The sequence below is a fragment of the Eubalaena glacialis genome, chromosome 4, assembly GCF_028564815.1.
Source record: "Eubalaena glacialis isolate mEubGla1 chromosome 4, mEubGla1.1.hap2.+ XY, whole genome shotgun sequence".
Classification (NCBI taxonomy): Eukaryota; Metazoa; Chordata; class Mammalia; order Artiodactyla; family Balaenidae; genus Eubalaena; species Eubalaena glacialis.
Genome location: NC_083719.1, coordinates 49343366 through 49364780, shown reverse-complemented (window position 1 = coordinate 49364780; position 21415 = coordinate 49343366). Strand labels below are relative to the sequence as shown.

Below are 21415 nucleotides of genomic sequence, written 5' to 3'. Positions count from 1 at the left end.
TGGAGGTTCCTTAAAAAACTAGAGTTGCCATATGATCCAGCAATCCCCTTCCTGGGCATCTATCTGGAGAAAACCATAATTCGAAAAGATACATACACCCCAACGTTCATAGCAGCACTATTTACAATAGCCAAGACATGGAAACAACCTAAATGTCCATCGACAGATGAATGGATAAACAAGATGTGGTATATACACACAACAGAATACTACTCAAGCATAAAAAAGAATGAAATAACGTCATTTGCAGCAACACGGATGGACCTAGAGATTATCATACTAAGTGAAGTCAGAAAGAGAAAGACAAATACCATATGATATCACTTACATGTGGAATCTAAAATATGACACAAATGAACTTATATACAAAACAGAAACAGACCTACAGACATAGAAAACAAACTTATACTTACCAAAAGGGAAGGGGGTCGGGGAGGGATGAATTAGGAATTGAGATTAGCAGAAACGTACTATCAGTACTATATACAAAATAGATGAATAACAAAGTCCTACTGTATAGCACAGGGAACTATATTCAACATCCTGTAATAAACCATAATGGCAAAGAATATGAAAAAAAATGTGTGTATGTGTGTGTGTGTGTGTGTGTGTAAGTGAATCACTTTTCTGAATCACCAGAAATTAATACAACATTGTAAATCAATTAAACTTCAATAAAAAAATAATCAAGTCAGTGTATTAAAATTAGGCTTAGAATGCAAATGTCTAAAGAACTTCAGTTTCATACCATCAATTATATACAACTCAAGTTACTGTACCCTAATAGGAGAAAATAGGGCTCAAGCTGAATCCCTTACCCTGGACAAGATCTTTCCCACCACAGGACCTTGGTCTACACTATCTGGGACAGTGCTTTCTTTCTCCCTTTATCACCTAGTTAACTTCCATTTATCCTTTATGATTTTGGTTCAAACATCATTTTCTCAGGGAAGTCTTTTCTGACCTTATTATCAATCATCATAACATTGTAAGGCCCCCCTGTCACAGATGTCATTTTACATGTACTTGTATGATCATTGTATTATATCTGTCTCCCCAGAACCAAGCACCTACCTATAAATATGTTGAATGAAGTAATGAACATATGCCTGTCTAAAAGATACTAAATGCACACAGGTATAAATGCAAAGATTACATGTGACAAAAGCTCTAGTCCTAAGTATTTAAGTCATAAAAGGAAAGAAATTTATAGCCTGACAGAACAAGTATTTTAAAGAAAAATGCTATGAGATTTTTCCAGATCAGGATGCCTTAGAAATGCTAATGTGTATCTAAGACCTTGAGATGCTGCGGTGTTGAAAAGCCTAAAGCAGGCTAATGTAGAGTAGAACGGCATCATTTGTGTCAGGAGTTAGGCTTTGAAGTCAGTGAGACAAAAAAACTCTACAATCAAAAGGATTCATGAAAATTCCTTAATCATTAAATACAGTACTTACACACCGCTTTATGTATCTAATCTTGTATCAGTTTCTCTAATTCTTTCTGTGTAAACATTTCTAAGGCCTTTTAATGTCTTCCTCAAGAATGTTGGCAAAACCATCTCCATTCACTTGTAAAACCACCTGTACAATGGATTGGATTTTACATGTCAACAGTCCTTTAAAATAATTTGTCCACAAGGTTCACCAAAATGTGTTGACAGTTTGGGGTTTGTGCATCCACTGTCTTATTAATGTAAGTGATGCACTGGAGTAGAGCCATTGTAAGGTACTAAGGTGAGTATGATAAAAGGGTTTACAAATAGAACAGAGAATGCGAAATGAGCTGTAGTAAGAAAGAAATAAAGGTTGCTTGAGCTCAAACTAAGAAACACAAGATAAAAGAGCCTCAGCAACCAGAACAGAAGGAAGACAAAGAGAATAAAATGATGGTGAATGTTTTAGAAAGGAAAGGAACCTCGGAATACATGCATCAAGATAAGCTCAGCTCAGGGAAGGTGAAAGAGAATTATGCTAAGGGAATGCCTATAAACAAGCATAGGAAAACACAGGCCAAGATAGCACCCCAACAAGCACCTTCTAAAATCCAAGTGAGCCTAAGGTACAAACAAGAAAGATGAGTTCTCAGGGAAAAGAGAGCTGGGAGATAGAGCTCAACTAATAAGCCTTGGGGACAGAAGTTTAGGAAAGTCGGCATGACAATAATGATGGTAGTAGCCCAGAATGAGAAATGAAGCAAAAAAGAAGTGCAAGTATTTGAAAGGTATGCATTCAGAGCCATGAAACTCCAGTAATGTGAATATAACTTAAAGCTATCCATCTGAACTACGTGTGCTCTCATCAATTAGGGTAGAGGAAGAGCTATTCTTACAAAAGAAAAGCAAACTACAAGAGCCCTTGTCTCTGAGGGAACTATTAACCCCTTATTCTTCCACCAGTACAACTGGAAACAGAAAGTCCATACAGAGAAACTATTTGGCCACTGTTCTGAGGTATGTTGTTTCAAAAATAAGCATGTCAAGTTTAATAGTACCTTTCAATGACAGTAGAGTTCGTTCTAGTGAACTTAGAACTGCAGCTTCATTGCCAGAAGAAACTTGTTGAAGGAATGTGTCTGTGTGGTGATTCCACAGAGAGCAGGCAAAACTATAAATTCCAGAAGCTAACTGCAAAGATATCAACAAATTTGTTCACAATATTATTACAGATTTCAGTAATCAATTAGACCTACGTAGTAATACATTTTGGTTTTAAAACTGAGCACACATTTTCAATGAGATTTAAAATAGTCAAGAATCACTTACAGCAACATTTTAAACTTTTTTTAGTCACAATGCACAGCAGTAAGTATAGTTTACATTGGCTACTGCTACTTACACATACACACATGCCCCCCCCCCAAAATATTAGTTTCTTAAAACATTTCTTAGCCTAATGCCTGCATTGCAGTCTGATATTTCCTATTTTTACTTTTTTTTCTTCCACTAATAGTTGTAACACTAAGCTTTAAAAACAGGACTGTCACTGAGTTTATCAGATAAATCAATATACTAAGAATACAAAGGAGTTAAATTTCTGGGCTCTGCCAATTCTACCCATATGGTTTTGGGTATTTAAAGCAAGAACATACAAACCACATCACTTGTCAGGCTGCTTGCCTAATATGTACCAGTATTTAAAAACCTGACTCACACTGAGAACCACCTTCCAGTGGTATCTTCGTTTTTTTCCAGAAGGTCTAAGAGCAATCCACCTGAGCCTACATGGCAATTTTCTTTAAATAAAATTATACAAAAGTGCATATGACTAGTTATCATTAGCATACTTCAGAATGATTTTTTCTTATTTGAGATATGTCATATCAACTAATTAAACACTATATTTACTAATATGGTCAGGCATCAGAAACCAGTCAGAAATGCAATCCTGTAAATATAATATTTCTATGAAAAAATCAAGTTCCACTTCTGTTATTTTAATTCAGTAATCTTAATGGTCTGTGCTTCCAGGTATAGAGAAACAGCTTCACCATACCCCTTGGAAACTCTGCACACATGTACACAGGCAAAGGCTTAAACCTCCACTAATCCGAGTATTGGCAGAACATCTTGTGATCCTCCTGGAACACAAGAGGATGAAAGGCTTATAAGCAACTGCTAGAACACCAATCTCCTGCTCACCTCCCTATCTCCTCTGTTAGATGGCTTCTCATGGCCTCCTAGGATCTGATAAGGTATAAAGTATCCTATCCCACCCCTAACTCTCTCCCCAAGAAGAGAGCTGCAGAATATAATACCACTTAGTTACAGTCTAGAATTGGCTTCCCAGCAATGGGGCATTCCACAACTTGGACTGAGTCATCCAGCCCCTATTGCTTTGGTCACTGTTTTTAGTGTGTAGACATAAAGCATTTGTGACAGAAATCAAGAAAGAAACAGTAGTATGAAAAAACTTTAATTAATATTCTTCTTTGTTTCACACTCCAGTTCTGGAGCTAAGCACCTAGCTTAGGCATTAGGCATCTATTATGCCACAATTCATAATTCTTTTTAGCTAGCCTACAAAAGGGCTCTGCACAAACAGGGATGGTTGGAATGAAGCAGCAATAGCACTACACTTTCAGCCCAAGGGTAAAAGGAAGGAGACAGACAAAGAAGGAAGAAACCACAAGAATTTGGGATGGAATACTGCTAACTATCCTGTAAACACAAGCCCTCCACAAGCTTCTATCTGCTCCAGAAAATACCAACTGATACATGCTCACAAAAGGCTCATCTGGAATAGAGAAAGTAATAATAAAACACAAATAGGAGGGATAAAAATATTTATTCTACATTTTATTCTCAAAAATGTAGAGGGGGTAGGGAATATTCAGTTAGACAATATAAAAATAAATTATTTAATGAAACATTTTAGGTAGTAGTTCATGAAAATCCCAAATACTTGCATTTTTCTTTTTCTAAACCAGAAGAAACAGTGCCACCCACTGACTGCTTAGCAACTTTGTAGAAGCACACAGACTTGACTCCTTGAATATCAAAAGCAGAACATTACAGGAAGTTTTATTTCTTTTAGCATTTTAAATATTCTTAACCCTTTTTAGCCTCAGGACCACTGTCCTCACAGTTTTCCCCTAAGAAAAGTGAGCACCAAAAATGTTTAAATCAAAGTCTTGTAATTCATCACTAATAGTGGGGCAATGAATATTATCCACAAACTGGAGCTTTCAAAACCTGCTTAACCTAACTCTAATCAACAAGATAGGGAATTCCCTGGTGGTCTAGTGGTTAAGAATCCGTCTTGCAACGCAGGGGACACCAGTTCAATCCCTGGTCAGGGTACTAAGATCCCACATGCCGCAGGGCAACTAAGCCTGTGCACCACAACTACTGAGCCTGGGCGCTCTGGAGCCCACATGCCACAACTAGAGAGAAGCCCGTGCGCCGCAACAAAGAGCCTGGGTGCCACAACTAGGACCGTACACAGCCAAATATATAAATATTAAAAAAAAAAAAGATAACCAAAAAATGTTTCAACGTGTCAATGGTGCACCAATAAAAAAAAGAGAGAGAATACTATTCTAACTTAAAAAGACTCTTAAGAGGGAATTAATTCCCTGGCGGTCCAGTGGTTAGGACTCCGCACTTTCACTGCCGAGGGTGCAGGTTCAACCCCTGGTCGGGGAACTAAAATCCCACAAGCCGCATGGTGTGGCCAAAAAAAAAGACACTTAAGAAACATGATCAAATGCTATGTACCTGCCATATTCATTTTTCTGGCTCAAACACACCACTTGTAAACATATTTAAGAACAACGTAGAAAATTGGCTAGAAGTATTACATCATATTAAATCACTACTTTTATGTGTGTTAAATATGATAAAAGTTAAATGATTACATATGCTAAGTAACCAGATTAGGCTCAAGATGGAAGCGCTCATGCTAAGCCCCACAGCAGCAAACCAAAACTTAGAACTAAGGTTCTGTGCTGGGCTCTCCCAGAAAAGGCAGGTCTAGGTCAACCAATCAGTGCCTGCCTGCTCAACACAAGTTATCTGACCCAGCTCTAAGACTTCTCTTTGCTCCATATAAGGAAAATAACCCTGATTTAGCTATTCAGCTAATCCCCAGTCTAGCTTCCTTGTTCCTGCTCACTTTCGTACAAAAAACTCTTTCAGCTTGTACAGCTCTTTGGAGCTCCTATCTGCTAGACTGGATGCTGCCTGACCCATGAATAGTTGAATAAAAGTCTACTAAATCAGTAAACTGTCTGTGGAAAATTTTCTTTTAACCTTTAAAAAAATAAATCTATCTTTTTACAAATGAATACTAAAGTATTTAGTAATAAAATATCGTGAAATCTTTAAATTACTTTAAAATATCTTAGAAAAAGCAATAAAGCAAAAACAGCAAAATGTTAACTGCTAAATCTAGGTGATGGGTATATGGTAGTTAATATTTTTTCTTTATTTTTCTATATGTTTAAAAAATTCACAAGTAACTCTTAAAACATCCACACATTTGTAACAAAAAAAGGTAGTTTCTTTAGTAGCAGTCAGCTTTTTCCTTAATATTTAAAAATAAATTTGTTTCCACTTAACCATGACATACATATATATCAAACTACCCAAATGTGCCAGGCCAGAAGCTTTGGTGGATTATAAGGTCTCAAAAACAATTTCCAAAGTGCCAATGTATGTCTCTCAATTGATATTTATTAACTTCCAATTAAGGACATTCCTAAAGACCTGTAACACGTGTTACCTACATATTTTTTAAGTAAAATCTAATTTTTATTTTGTTCTCAAACTTGCCACTGGTACACCTCAGGCCCAGGAAGGTCACCGTGGCCCATCTTCCAGATCCCTCAAGTCCTCTAATCCTAGCAACAGCCATAAGGCTGTCCTTAGCTACTGATGTCTAGACAGTGCTCTCAGGTATACAGAGTATGCTCTCAATATGAGGAAGGAGGAAGTGAAACTACCCTCCTCTCCATTTGGGATCCTACCTTTGTTCACAGCTGCATTTCAGGCATCCAATACAGTGACTGGCAGAGTAGGAACTCAAATATTTGTCAGACAGATAGAGATGGACAAAAAACAAAGCATAAATCGGCAATGCTTCAAGAGCCCCTTTTCCTAGGACCCAGACAAGAGTCCTTGTGAACCACCCAGAAAGGATAAGCACCATGCTATACTCAAAATCTCCCCTCCTGCTTAGTGCATAGCTTTTTTTTTTTTTTTGATCAAGCTAGTCAGCTTGACTCTCTCCTCCATTAAAACTTCCCACCAAAAGTTTCCTCATATTTATATAAGCCTAGACTCACACACACACATGCATGCACGCACGCACACACACACACTCTTAAGTCCCCACACAGGCTCATAGCAGAAATGACCCTTTGTGTATTATAGGAGTCACTCTTTAAACAACGTGTTTAAAAGCCAATTTGAATTTGGCAGAGCAAGAGGCAAGATCTAGAATCAGCATTTAATCAGTACTTGACATTTAAAATCACCCAAACGAAACTGAAAACAAAATGAATTTAATCTACTTGATGATTTGCTTATAAATACATTTATCTTTTAAATAAATTTCACTATTTTGTAAATTTCCTAAAGGTTCAAGCTAAACCATATAAGTGACACCTTGGCAGTCTCAAATTTAACATTCATAACTTCAACTATTTGGGAATTTTCCCTAAGGACCACATTATGAAATTATAAATTTATAAGAAGTATGAAAATCTCTTTTACGAGGCTGAGTGAGCTTATACTAACCAACCCATCTCAAAGTAGCTATGTGGCTCTGTTTTGTTAGTTTATTCAGAAAACAGTAACTCATCAGGAAGACTCTTTGGTAGTACTGTAACCTGACTTCACCTTGCCACACAGTTTTCTCTTATCTTCACCATGCAAATAATACATATGCTGTTAGTGGGAACATTATTCATCATAAACCCTTCAGTTTTTAAAATTTTGCTAAATGTTAGCTTTGACTATAATAACAATGTAATACAGTATTTAGTTTTCTTATGTGGCAGATTTTAATAAGTTACTAAATGAACTTTGAGGGTTTGTTTGTGTCTTACACCTTTCCCCATGAATGTCAAGAGACGACTATTTGTCTCTTTCATCTCCTTCAGTACCATAGATATCTCTCGTACACAACAGGCAATCAATATCTGCTGACCTACTCTCAGGGAGAAGAATTAAAGATTAATTCCTAACATCCAACCTTAAAAAATTCATAATAAAAACTGGTTATGGAAAGTGTCCTTTTTAGAGATTCATACTCTAAATATTATTGGATGAAATGACACATTAAGATTTGCTCCAGCAAAGAGGAAAAGTAAACGTGGCTACACCTTAAGAACTGTTAAATATGAGTGAAGAATATATGGGGGTTGTTGTATTGTTCTCTCAACTAGAGTATATTTGAAATTTTCTTAATTAAGAAAACTATATAACTGGTTGTATGCCAAAATTCCACAGCAAAGTATCCAATAAAGTCAGTAGGTCAAAAACTTAACTGTATGCCAAGAAAATACAAAAAAAAGAAAAAAGAAAACTAAATGTACAAAGGTCTTGGCTTCTAGAAAAAACAGTGATTAAAAATGCAAAATTGATATTTAAATTACACCGTAACTAAGATTTCCATCTCAAACCTTTAATCGTGTTTGTATAGATTAACTTGGAATAATAAAGATTATAAATTCACAGAATCACACAACTTTAGAATTGAAAGAAAATTTTAAAGAATCATAAAGTTTAAATGTCTTACTCAAAATTCCAAAGCTGCTCAGTACAAAGAAACATTCTTCACTGGAAACCAGGTCTTCTCATACTTGTTAACCCATATTTCTAAACACAAGTGAAATATACTTGCTTTCAAAAAATCTTTTCTTCTTTTTTGAGTTTTAGATTACTTCATTTACCATAGCATAAACCTTTGTGGGTTACACATCATGTCTACAAGGTATTATTTGGTTAATACATTTACAAGTACATTAGAATTACTATCTGTACCTTAAATCCCTTGCTTTCGTAGACTTTAGATTTTAACTGTACTTAATGTCAACTTTTTTATATTCAGGTTTGTATGAAAAGCTTATGATTTTCTAGAAAATGAATCCTCTTTGTGTCAAATCAAGCTCAATTTTGTAACTGCAAAGCAATTTTCTCTCCACTGCTGATTTTGTAGTTTGTCACCCCTGAAAAAAACTTATTTTAACATGGAGGGAAAACAAGATATAAAAATTGTTGGGGCACGCAGAGCAGTAGGGAGGGGTTTTAAGTGCACACTGCACTACTTTGCCACACCAACTAGCTCAACTATGACCTTACACTTAATTTTAGGTGGGAAACTAATTTAGTACATGAAGACCATCTTAGCGATAAACACATTATTAAAAGGAAGATTTTCCCACACTTCAGATTACCAAAATAATAGGAGTTGCTTTATTAACTAGCAAACTTGCTCTTTATAATAGTATCATCCCACACATGCTACCTTCAGTTAAAGTACACATCTTGTTCCCCAACCCCATGAGACAAGATTCCCCTCCTAGTCCCTACTGTGCTCCATGTGTCGAGGTTCAGATACTCCATTCCAGAATGAAAGGTGCTAAGCTGAATTATTTTTTCCCCGTATCTTGAGTTTTGTATATGCTCCTCAAACTCCTGCTTTTTGAAGTTTTGCACTATACCAGTTTGAAATCTAGAAGGTATCTAAGAACAAATCTCTTCTTTTACCATTTATTCATTTAACAGTTACTGAGCACCATCCACTGATGTGCATTCTTCTGGGCTGGATAGTACGACTATAACAATAAGAGCTACAGTCCTCCCTCATAAAATTCAGTGTGGTGGACCTCAAAAAGGTAAGTCAACAATTATAATGTAATTACAATGCAATGTACAGTGTAATAAATGCTCTGTTGGAAGTAAGTACAAGATGCTAAGGAGACCTATATTTCACTTTATATGGAGAGGAAACAGCCTCACACTACAGGAAAACCAAGCAAGAAAGCTGAAGTGGACAGGAAGCTAACCCAAACAAGCTATACAGAATAAGGCTAGTTTAGATACAATTGGTAGAGCCTGACTAGGCTAAATATAAATTACATCTGAAAACCAAGGCAACACATTAAGAGAGTACAACTTCAGAAAGCCAAACTAAGAAGTAAGACTTCTATAGAAGGGGACTCTTCACTATAGAGTAACCGTAACCCAGAATCTTCTACACATTTGATTTTGGAAAACATCTATATAAAAGAAATTGAAGGGGCCTAAGATGGGGATAAAGGTGAGAAAAATCAACAAGAAATTCATAGAGAGACTTGAGTAGATAAAATGTCCATTTCTTTAGTCCTTGTTAGATATCAAGCAAAAGGGACAAGGATTTTAAAAGCAACCTTTAACAAAAAGAATTTCTTACACTCAGTATCCTCAGATAAATAGAAAATTGGCTATTTAAACCTACTGGGTTAAAAATAAAGAAAACATAATGTGGTTCTGGTTTAAACTTTGGTGTATTAAGAATCACCTGGGGAACCTATCAAAAGTGCAAATTCCCAAGCCATATCCTCAAAGTGAGGATTCCAAAGGTAAGCAAGAACACTTAAAAACACTTGGAGACTCCCATTGTTACCTGGTACAGTTCAAAATGTTAGGTTGAACAATATGAAAATCACTGTTCTGATAGTTCAAAACAGTGAAATACAAACAAAAGCACCAAAGCAACTGAATGGAGAAAGTAAAGTTTTTTCAACAAATGGTGCTAAAACACCTATAGACACCCTCAGTCGTGTCAGACTCCTTCCTACATCCACCAATTACCCAGGCACATCAATTGTAACTTCCTCTACATGCTCCTAAATGTTCTCTTTACCACTGCTTCATTTAAGAGCTTTGTCATCGAATCTGAACTACTTCAAATAGCCTCAATTGCCTTTGCCTTCAGACTGTTCTCCACCAATTTTTCCCGCTCATTGGCAACTAAGTGACCTTACCAGTCATATCACTAACCAGCTTAAAACCTTTCGGGTGTTATCTATTACTATGAACCTTTTGAGGTCAATTAGAAAGAATTAATAATCCTTCAGTAAGATATTTAGAGGTAAAATTACACACATTTTAATACAAGTAGCACAGTGTTCATTATCAAATTCTATGTTAAATCACTTACATCATAAAACAGTTTTCTATCAGCAGCCAGTCGTTTAGACGCCAGGGTCTTGGTAACATGATAAAAGGTAAGCAACGCTCTGTGCTGGCGAAGATCATCTTGTACTTTCACAGATTCTATAAGAGTGGGAATCAGTTCAGGCCACTGTCTAGGACAGTCCAATCGAGCAACTTTTGCAATCAGCACGGCAATCTGAGTTGCAATCTAAAGGAAAAAAAATTAATCTTCAGAAATAAACATACGAAATTAAAGCAATAGATAAGGAATGCATTCATAGTTGAAAATTACCTTTTTGGTTAATTATACATTTAACAAAAATGAGTAAGATTTCACTGAGCAAATGCTTAAGATAGTAGTTCTCAAAGTGTGGTCTATGGATCCCTAGGGCGCCTAGGATCCTTTCTGTGAGGTCCTCCCTTTCCCAATAAAGTACCGGTGTGAAGCTAGATTTTCATTACATACCTTCTGCCAAAATAATATCACAACATTGTAAATAGCAGATATATTTGAAAATCTAGATGTCTTCTTTTAAATAGCCAGACACTAAAGAGATAGGCAAAAATGCCGAACAATGTTACTCTTCTCATTAAATATTTATTGTTTGGGAAAAGCTATTGTTCACTTTTTAAAATTCTACTTATGTTAACAAATAATATTTTTTTAGATTTCTCAGTTTTAATTTCTAATACAATAAATATCAACATATATAACCATTTCGTGTTTTATTTTAGCAGTATAAGGAAGTTCTAAGAATGCAAACTTTGAGAACCACTGACCTCAGAGTAGAAATGAACATCAATATTAGGTATTTACATAATATTTGTTCAGATCAGTTTCACAAATTCTGGTTGACAGAACACCTAAGCAATGGTTTACCCCTCAATCACCCAAGACCCTGACCCCCCAACCACCTCCTGCCCCACGGAAAGTAACTCTGTTCCTCTCCATCTCCCCTCATCTCCCTCAGTTGAAGAAATGTACAGCAAAAAACTCAGATCATTTAAATAGGTTTAGATAAAACTGCATTGGATACACCACCTAATACAGTGTGCTTTAATATTCAAATTAAAGAATCAAATGTAAGAAATAGTAGTAACTTGGAAAAATAATTTTTGTATCATAAGCAAACTTATTTTATTCTTAAAAGAAAAATCTCACTACAAGGGAAAGAAAAATTCAGTTCCCACAGAGTAGTGAGAACTGCAAATGTGATGAAGGAAACAGACAAAAACCAGAAGCCATCCTGTAGTTTGGGGGCGGGGGGGAATGGGAGTGCTAAATTAACTTCTATAATTAATATATAGAGATGTGCTTTCAATATTGGCTCAAACACTGAAGAAGTTAAAAAATATACAAGTATATCTATCTTCAAATGACTTCTGAGTTTTAAATCATTAACAGCCAAATCTAATAAAAATTCTTAACAGGTAGGCTTGGATCTCAAACTTAAAAAACCATCAGAGAAATGTGTATAAACATCACAAATGAACATTATAAGATTTTATTTTTAATGCCAAGAAACAAAGTTAGTTTGGAAAAGAAGCAAAAACTAAGGGAAAAGAAAGAATAGTTGGCACTCATTTTCTCACTAACCTGGTTTATTGGTTCATTGAAGTTGGTGATTAGCCCTGCACGCAATGTAGATTTCTCCTCCTCTGAGAGAGCACTGTAAAAAGATATATTTGTTATGCAAGAGAATGCTGCCTAATAATGAATGCAGGTAAGCATGACTGAGAATTTTAGCAATAAAGTCTTTCAAACAATGTGTCCTTGATTGTTTTGGTAATTAAACAGAATTATTTCCATTACTTGTATATTGACACATCAGGTAATTCAAAAGCACAAAATTCCTTCACAACTGAATAAACAGGAAGCACAAAATAGTAAGCAATAGGAAATAAGACAAATCCAGAGTAAAGAACGTGATATTTTGATGTTTCCTTCTATTGATATAAAAACAGTTGCCTACCAAAAAATTAATGACGGTCTTTAAAAAATCTATGAGTAAATATTAGTCTTACACTGACTTCTTTTACAAAATCTGTATGAGTAAATATTAGTCTTACACTGACTTCTTTTACAAAATTCTATGTGGAAAGGGATCAGGAATCAGAGAATATTTGGGATGGAAGACTTATTAGAAATCAACTAGTTTAAAATCTTTCATTTTACATGTCTGAAAAGGATAAACACGATACTAGTAAGTCTGACTGCAAATGAGGAAGGAAACTAGATAGGAAAAGGAAAGAACCAGAGACTATCCATCTGTATAAGATTGTATACATTTTGAATTTTGAACTATATGAATGGTTTTATTTATTTTAAAGACCTCATTTTAAGGTTTTCCATTCTGGCTATGATAGAGTAGCTGGCACTGGATGAATCATCCCCAAAAAAATCTGCTATAAAAGTTGCATACAATTTAAAAAAAAAATGTTTTAAAGCATCTGTTGAGTTGAATTGTGTCCCCCTCCCCAAACCCTCCAAAAGGTATGTTCAAGTCCTAACCCAATATACCTGTGAATGTGACCTTATTTGGAATTAAGGGCTTTGCAGGTGCAATCAAGTTAAAACGAGGTCATACTGGATTAGGGTGGGCCCTAATCCAATGACTGATGCCATTTATAGGAATAGAAGAATTTGGACAGAGACACAGAGAAGATACTTGAAAATAACACTATGTAACAATGAAGGCAGAGATTGGAGTGATATTTGGATATTAACATACCTCTCTCAGTAACTGATGGAAAAGGTAGCTCAAAATCAGTAACAACACAGAAGACTTCAATAGCATAATTAACAAATTTGACCTGATATATAAAACATTATAATCCACAACAGTAAAACATACGTTCCTTTCAAGTGCATATAAAACATTTACCAAAACACCATATGATGGGATCATAAAACAAGACAGCACATTTCAAAGAATGAAATCAGTAACAACAACAACAAAACATCCCACATGTTTAGAAATAAGGTGATATACTTCTAATTAGCCTATGGGTCTAAAAAGAAATCACAGGGGAATTATTAAAATATTTTTAAATGAATGGTAATGAAAATACTACATATCAAGGCTTGTGAATCTGAACTAAAGCCATGATTACAAAAAAGCCTTAATGTTTTAAATGCATATAAAGAAAAACTGAATATCAATTATCTAAGCTTCCATTTCAAAAAACTAAAAAAAGAAGAGCAAATTAAATTCAAAACAGTAATCAAAAGTACATCAAGCCTTATGAAGTACAATACCTAAAGCAAAGATAGAAAAATAGGCCAATAGGACAAAATAGAGAATCCAAAAACAGATCCATATGTATAAACTGCCTGATTTATAATAAAGGAACCACTGAAATGCTACAGGGGAAAAATATATGGTGCTGCCCCTACTTCACATCTATAACTTACACAGAAATCACTTCCAGACATACACCAAAATGTGAAAAGTAAAAAACAAAGCTTCTAGCAGAAAAAAGAATATTTTCATGGCTTTGTGTTGAGCAAAAATTTTGTAAACAGATCGCAAAAGAATTATAAAAAGAAAGGTAGCTAAATTGAACTTCATTAAAAAAGATACCAGTAAGAAAGTGAAAAGGCAAGTCACAAAATAGAAGATATTTTCAGTATGTATATTCAACAAAGGACTTATATCCAAATATATATATAAAGTCCCATAAATCAATAAGATAATCCAATTTTTTTAGATGTGCAAATGGCAAGCCCTTCACAAAAGAGGATCTCCAAATGACTAATAAGTATACAAAAAAGGTACTCATTGTTTATCAGGAAAATGCAAAAATTACCAAGCACACCAGCATGACTAAAATGAAATAGATCAGACCAAGTATGGTGAGAATGCGTAGCAAATGCCAACACCCATGCTACTAGTGGAAGGGCAAATTGGTACAAATAGTTTGGAAAACTAATTGACAGTATCTACTAAAGCTGAACATACACCTGACCATAAATGACAATAAAATGCAAACTTATATGCAACAAGACATGCAAAAGATTTTTCAAAGAAGCCTTATTTTTAACAGTCAAAAACTAGAAACAACCTTCATACCCATCAACAGCAGAATGGACAGATAATGGTGGTATGTTCCTAAAATGGGATGTTACACTCAAACATAAAAGAGCAAACTACTGTCCCACGCAAATACATGGATAAATCTCACAAATATAACACTGAATAAAAGTCAGACACAAAAGAGAACATACTATAAGGTTTCCATTTGTATGAAGTTCAGAAACAGGTAAAACTAATCTATGGTGAGCAATGTCAGATCTCTGAGGAGGACATATAGGTGACTGTGAGACGGCAGAAAGGAAGCTTCTGGGGTGCTAGTTCTAGATTAGTTCTGAGTAGTAGTTACATGGATGTGGTCACATTACAAACATTCAAACTGTACCCTTCATTTGTGCACTTTTTAAGTATGTTATATATTATACTTCAATAAAAGTTTTTTTTAATCTTAACAGTGACTTGCTCAAGATTAGTAAACAAATGAGAAGACAAGATTAAGATAAACATGGGGGGGAGCACATGGAACAGGTGAAGGGAGTATAAAAGTACAGACTTCCAGTTATAAAGTAAAGAAGTCATGGGAATGTAATGTACAGCATGGCAACTACACTTAGTAATATTGTACTGTGTATTTGAAAGTTGCTAAAAGAGTAAATCTTATAACTCATCACAAGAAAAAAAATTCTCTAACTATGTATGGTGACAGATGTTAACTAGACTTACGGTGGTGATCGTTTCATACAAATTTTGAATCATTGTATTATATATCTGAAACTCATAATGTTATATGTCAATTAAACTTCAATTTAAAAAATAAACATTTACGCAAAAGGAGTCAAAGCCCAATACAAGTCTATGCTTTCCCATTAAAAATGATCTCTCACCTGCTATATAAAAAAATAAATAAAATAAAATTAAAAAATTAAAAAAAAACAAAAAAACAACTAATACTAAACTTTCTTTGGGTTATTTGTATGGAAATATGTTAATATAAACGTTTCAGACATTACATGAAATTCCTAAAAATCTTATATGTTCTGGTATAATGTTATAAGTCATAATTCTAGTTATTATTTTAAAATGTATATCTCAGAAATAACTAAATTTCCTTATCAATTGCATTATTATGAACTTTCATCAAATCTTTAACCATGGTCATTTTTAAGTCTTCTGTCATTTACAGACAGTTCTGGGTATACTCTGATGCTTTTGCAAAAATGTTCCTATAAAAGGGTTTCCATCTTCAAGGAATTCATGGAAAAGACTCTGACAAGCACAGGTTTCTGGTAACTTACTATACTGCTGAACTGAATGAATAAGCATTTTCAGAACTCTAATGGAAAACTGATGAATTCATAAAAGTGCTACCAAAAGATCAAGATGAAAAAAACATTAATTACATGGGACTGAGTGAACTGATGAGGATGATTATAATTTTTGTGACTTTCTGTTTGAATAAAAAAAAAAATTATGAGAAAAAAATAAACCAATATTGATACATTAAAAAAAAAATAGTTCTTGATATGATGCTTCAAGTCAATTCTTCAAATAATCTATTTACATTTAAAAAGAATGTTTTCATATTTTGCTTAATTATTTGAATCAAATATACGCATTTCTAATTTCATGGAAACAATCACTCTCTTCATAAAATTAGTAATTCATATTTTATCGTCATGTGGATTTAAATTATCTCTTGGAAAATATGATTCAAATACCATTGTTAAATCTTTTGGGTTGCTTGGTTTTATGTCATACATGACACAGAAACGTACAAATTTATAGCATTTCTTGCAACAATGACTTGCACTATTATAAATACGATGTTGGATCCCTATCAGTTATAAAATTCTTCTGTAACTTAATAGCAGATATTCTAAATTGCATAGCAGATAATGTCATACAAAATATGAAGAGAATGTACAATATGAAAAATTAACTACATTCTTTAGATGTTTTGTTTCTTAACTAAAAATTTTGTATATTTTCTGCCTCCTTATTCTCAGATTGTTTTCCTCACAACTTTCTATTGCTTTTATTATTTTTATTAAGTAAGAAACACATGCTCACTTTATAATCATTAGAAAAGAAATAGTGCAGATAGAAAGAAAAACCCTAGAATCCTATCATCCTGAGATAACTCCTTTTATCCATTCAATTTTTTTCTCTGCCTTTCTTTTACTCTTTAATTCTCTCCTTCTGAGAAGTATGTCACACACACATTTTAATACAAAAATGACCTCTTAAGCTCTGTCATAAATTTATTTCTCATATTTATATGTGAAATTTTAGATGACATAATTATTAGCTCATGTTTTAATGACATAATTTAACACTTAGTTACTTGATTTTTTAAATTGTTTCTAGATTTGTGGTTTGTTTTTCCTGTTATCAACAACAAACATTGCATACACATTATACAGTTGTTTATTTCCGTAGGGTAAATTTTTGATGGGGAATTTTTTTGGTGAGGAATATGTACATTTCCAGTCTTTTTAATGTATATTCCCAATGTGCTCTCCCTAACGGTGGTGGCCATATATAATCCCTCTGGCAAAGGTTCAGTGTGCGCTCTTCAGTACTGTACATTACATTCCTTTTTTTAAAAAATTTATTTATTTATTTATTTTTGGCTGCTTTGGGTCTTCGTTGCTGCGCGCAGGCTTTCTCTGGTTGGGGCGAGCGGGGGCTACTCTTCCTTGTGGTGCGCGGGCTTCTCTTGTTGCGGTGGCTTCTCTTGTTGCAGAGCACGGGCTCTAGGCGCGGGGGCTCGGTGGCTGTGGAGCACGGGCTTCATTGCTCCGCGACATGTGGGATCTTCCTGGACCAGGGATCGAACCTGTGTCCCCTGCATTGGCAGGCGGATTCTTGACCACTGTGCCACCAGGGAAGTCTCTATATTCTTTTTAATATGTACCATTTCAATAGGTGTGATCTTCTTTCTCATTGCCTAAATTGGAAAAACTTTGACTACTAATGATTTAAACACTTTAAAATATATTTATTAGCCAAATGAATTCCATCTTTGAGATTTATCTACTTTTTCTAATCTACTGTCCCTTTATTCTATTTATGGGAATATAGGTCTCCTTTATGGTTTCTTTCTTTGACTTCAAGCTTAACTTCTGCGACACCAAATTATATACATATTAACCTATATTTTCTTCAGATACCTTTATGTTTTGAGTTTTTTACAATTAAACTTTTACTTCACTGTTGTGAAGTAGAGATAAGGCTCTAAATAGCAGTATTGAAGAGCGCATCTTTCCATCCTAATTTGAAACGTGTTCTTTATTATGTACAAAATACTTACATGTACATGCATCTTCTGGACTTTTTCTTCAGTTTTGTTGATCTGTTTACTTTTGAAAAGTGCTACATTGTTATGATTTATTGTTTATTTCTGATATGTTTATAATGTCAAGTAATACAAGTCCTGTGTACTACAAAAAAATAAAATAAAATAAAAATAAAAATGATCTCTCTAATCTTTTTATAACTATGCTGCACTTTTCAATTTTAGTAGCTTCCTTCTATCAATCAAATCCCTGAAACAATGTTTTCTACAATATTTTGATTCAAGCTTGAAATTTAAGTTTTCTTCTATGCCAAGAAGCCAGGTTCAACAGTTTTCATGTAACTATATGAAACTATATTAAACTATATAACTATTAAAGAAAGCAAGCCATTAACCTGAGAAATCTCATGTTTTTAGCAATTCTACAATAAGAGTTAGCATTCCACCTTCAACTTTATGCACTTGTTATCATTAGATGAATTCAGACTATATCCCAAGCAGAAATTGGATAGTATCTAATTAATTAGGACCCAGTAAAAATTGCATTTTACATAGTAATGATATATAAGCTTAAATTAATCATTCTGTGACAACAGTGGTAAGAACAGAAACTATAAGATGGAACTTAGATAGGAACACAGTTTTTTTAAGTGTCTTAAATTTAAATATGAGTTCGATAACGAATCTTTGCTCCCTGCTTTACATTCTTAGCATCCTTGCTGCCTAAGTACGTTCATCTCCTTTCTAGCTTGTATCTCAATATATCACTAAAAGAGACAGCTTGGGGTTTAACTACTTATTATAAGATATCTCCCTTAACTTTTAAAATTTAAACTAAATTCCAGTTTCTAATTCTTTACATGAAAGTACAATCTGAAATATTTAATCATAATTTACTCTCTCATCCAAGACAGTCACTTATAACCATATTCTTCATATAACTAGTAAAACAAAATGAATTTTAGGGGACATATAAAATTTAACTGGACATAGCAGTAGAAACATATCTTGTTGCGTTGTTTCCTACAACTCAACAATATACAATTTCTCATCACTAAACACTCCATTTCTCTCAAAATTATGAATTAATTCTAAAATAAGAAGAGAAGGGTTTGATTTATACTATAGTATCCTAAGTGTAGCCTTAAAATATTCTAGTTACTTCCAATATTATTCAAGAGCATATTTTACAGGCACTATGAGGTACTCAATTTTTTTTAAAAAAGGGGCTTATAAATATAAAAACTACAGAGTTGTAGTGCCATCTACTGGAGGATAAAGACTATGTTACTCCTTTGGCAAAGTTCACTATTTTCTATCCAACAAATTCCTGGGTCCAGTCTACACTGTCTTTCCATCAATTATATAACATGTAATTAACTATTAAGAAAAATTTGTTCACTTAACCACCTACAGAGAAGTTACAACTGAATCTGATGAGATTACAAATATATACTACCCAATTTCCACCACAGAGGCAATTATGCAGAAGACTAGGGAATTAACATCAGTTGGCTCAGAAATGACCTGGGCGTTCCTTCTCAATGACATTTTCCAGAATTCAAGCCTTGTACTTCCTTTAAAAAAAAAAAGGACATTTCTGAACATGATTCATTAATTCAGCATTTGTTTTGTGCCCATAAAATTAGAGATCCTCTAAGACAGAAGGCCAACGAGAAATCCACATACCCTATGCCCATGGGGAAAAAAAAAAACTCACAGAAAAAGGCAGTAATATAGATGTTGATTTGTAATTAACTACGTAGAACACTTTTCTTCTTCAGTAGTTAACACACCTTTTTTTCTTTTAAATATCAAACACATCACAAATCTGCATATCATCCTAGAGCAGGGAGCATGTTAATCTCTGTACTGTTCCAATTATAGTATATGTGCTGCTGAAGTAAGCACAAATGAATTCTTTTACATAAAGAATGAAGATTAACAGATAACAGTCTTATACCTCCTTGAATTTGAAAAGGATGACACTGAGGGGGGGAAGAGGTGGAACTTACTGAGGTGCTACACGTCTCCAGTAGCGATCAATTCCATTTTTAAAATACAGCACAGCAAGCCACCTTACATTTATATCCAAGGTGTGGTTTGTGAAAATATTCTATAAATAAAAAACAAAGCATCAGAATGAACATGTAATAAGTTAAAAGTATAATTAATATAACACAATAAAGTATGGATAGATTTTTAATTAAATGCTTCACTTAAATTTTATCACTACACATATCATATTGTTATTTTCTAAATATCTATAGCTCTACAATTCATGTAAGAAAGCATATCTGCTCGGGAGCATGTTAATTATGTAAGCTGAGTAATGGATATGTGGAGATTCATTATACTATTCCACTTTTAGGTAGGTTTTAAATTTTTCCTAATAAAAAATTAAATTCGGAAACAAATCTAATTATACAGATAATCTACACGCACACACACAAAACTAAAATAAACACTTCTAAATTAAAAAAGAAAAAGCAGACCCACCACAGCACAGATTCAAAGAGCCAAAGCCCCTGGGTTATTAATTCATGCTATGAAATAAACAATTTCAAAGCATCCTCCTTATCAAAGCAATTATGCTTACGAATAAGTTCAATAGCAAAAAAATTTCAAGTAATATAAAGGCAGAAGTGATATGAATAATTTCAACTCAAAGTTAACCATTACTCAAAAAATTTATTCACTGTGTTAATCCAAATACAGGTAGTCCTTGCCTTGCACCATAGTGGGACAGTGTAAAAATGACTGTGCAAGCTAAACCACGCAACATGACCTTGAAATCAAAATTACAACTGTTCTATAACCTTTAATATTGATTGTAAAATTTATTAAAATTGTTATCAAAAGCTTATAAGTGACAGTTATAAATGTATATGAAATAAAAAGAATAGTAAATCTAATACTAACAATGTAATTTAAAACATTACAAACAGTGAGAATTAAAATGTTTTACTGCTTTCTAAAAAATGTTTCTAGAATAGCGGGTACATAGGACAAACAGGATTGTAGGAATATGTTAACTAACTAAAACTGTACTACACCTCACACCAAAAACAACTCAAATCCCTGGAGCTGACCTCTTAAACACAACCTTGTGTGGGAAAACCTCAAAGCCAAAAACAATGATGTGGAAGTATGTCCTTTACTATAAAAAAAATTGATGTTAAGTATTAAAAATAGGTATGTATACTATAAACCTATTTTTAAAAAATCATGTGTAACGAAAAAAAAAGTTACGAAGATAGTTGTGTAATGCCCACTTATTCCTTAGGACCCCTGACAACTGAGTCAGAGTCCCTCTTTTGGGTCTCCTCTGCAAAAGAAAGAATAGATTCTCTCACCACATTAATTGCATAACTAATTAATTAATTGCATTCGACTTTAACACTTTACATGCCTACCTTCCACACTAGATTGAGTTGT

The 21415-nt window shown here is 33.9% G+C and overlaps 1 protein-coding gene and 1 non-coding gene across 5 annotated transcripts in view; both read right to left on the bottom strand.

Moving 5' to 3' along the window:
• The window catches only part of IPO11 (importin 11), a 489980-nt gene that overhangs the window by 448068 nt on the left and 20497 nt on the right, over window positions 1–21415 (bottom strand). For 3 of the 4 annotated variants that reach the window (XM_061189289.1, XM_061189288.1, XM_061189290.1), the window contains exons 3-6: window positions 19993–20093; window positions 12243–12315; window positions 10650–10853; window positions 2494–2626 (exon numbers count right to left, since the gene is read on the bottom strand). In XM_061189289.1, coding sequence (XP_061045272.1) covers window positions 2494–2626; window positions 10650–10853; window positions 12243–12315; window positions 19993–20093 — 511 coding nt within the window. Of the gene's footprint in view, window positions 1–2493; window positions 2627–3640; window positions 3701–10649; window positions 10854–12242; window positions 12316–19992; window positions 20094–21415 lie in introns of those variants that run through there. The other variant, XM_061189291.1, reaches the window with a different exon arrangement.
• Window positions 19785–19888, bottom strand: LOC133091585 (U6 spliceosomal RNA). The gene has a single exon (XR_009700924.1). It is a non-coding gene; the product is annotated as a U6 spliceosomal RNA (small nuclear RNA).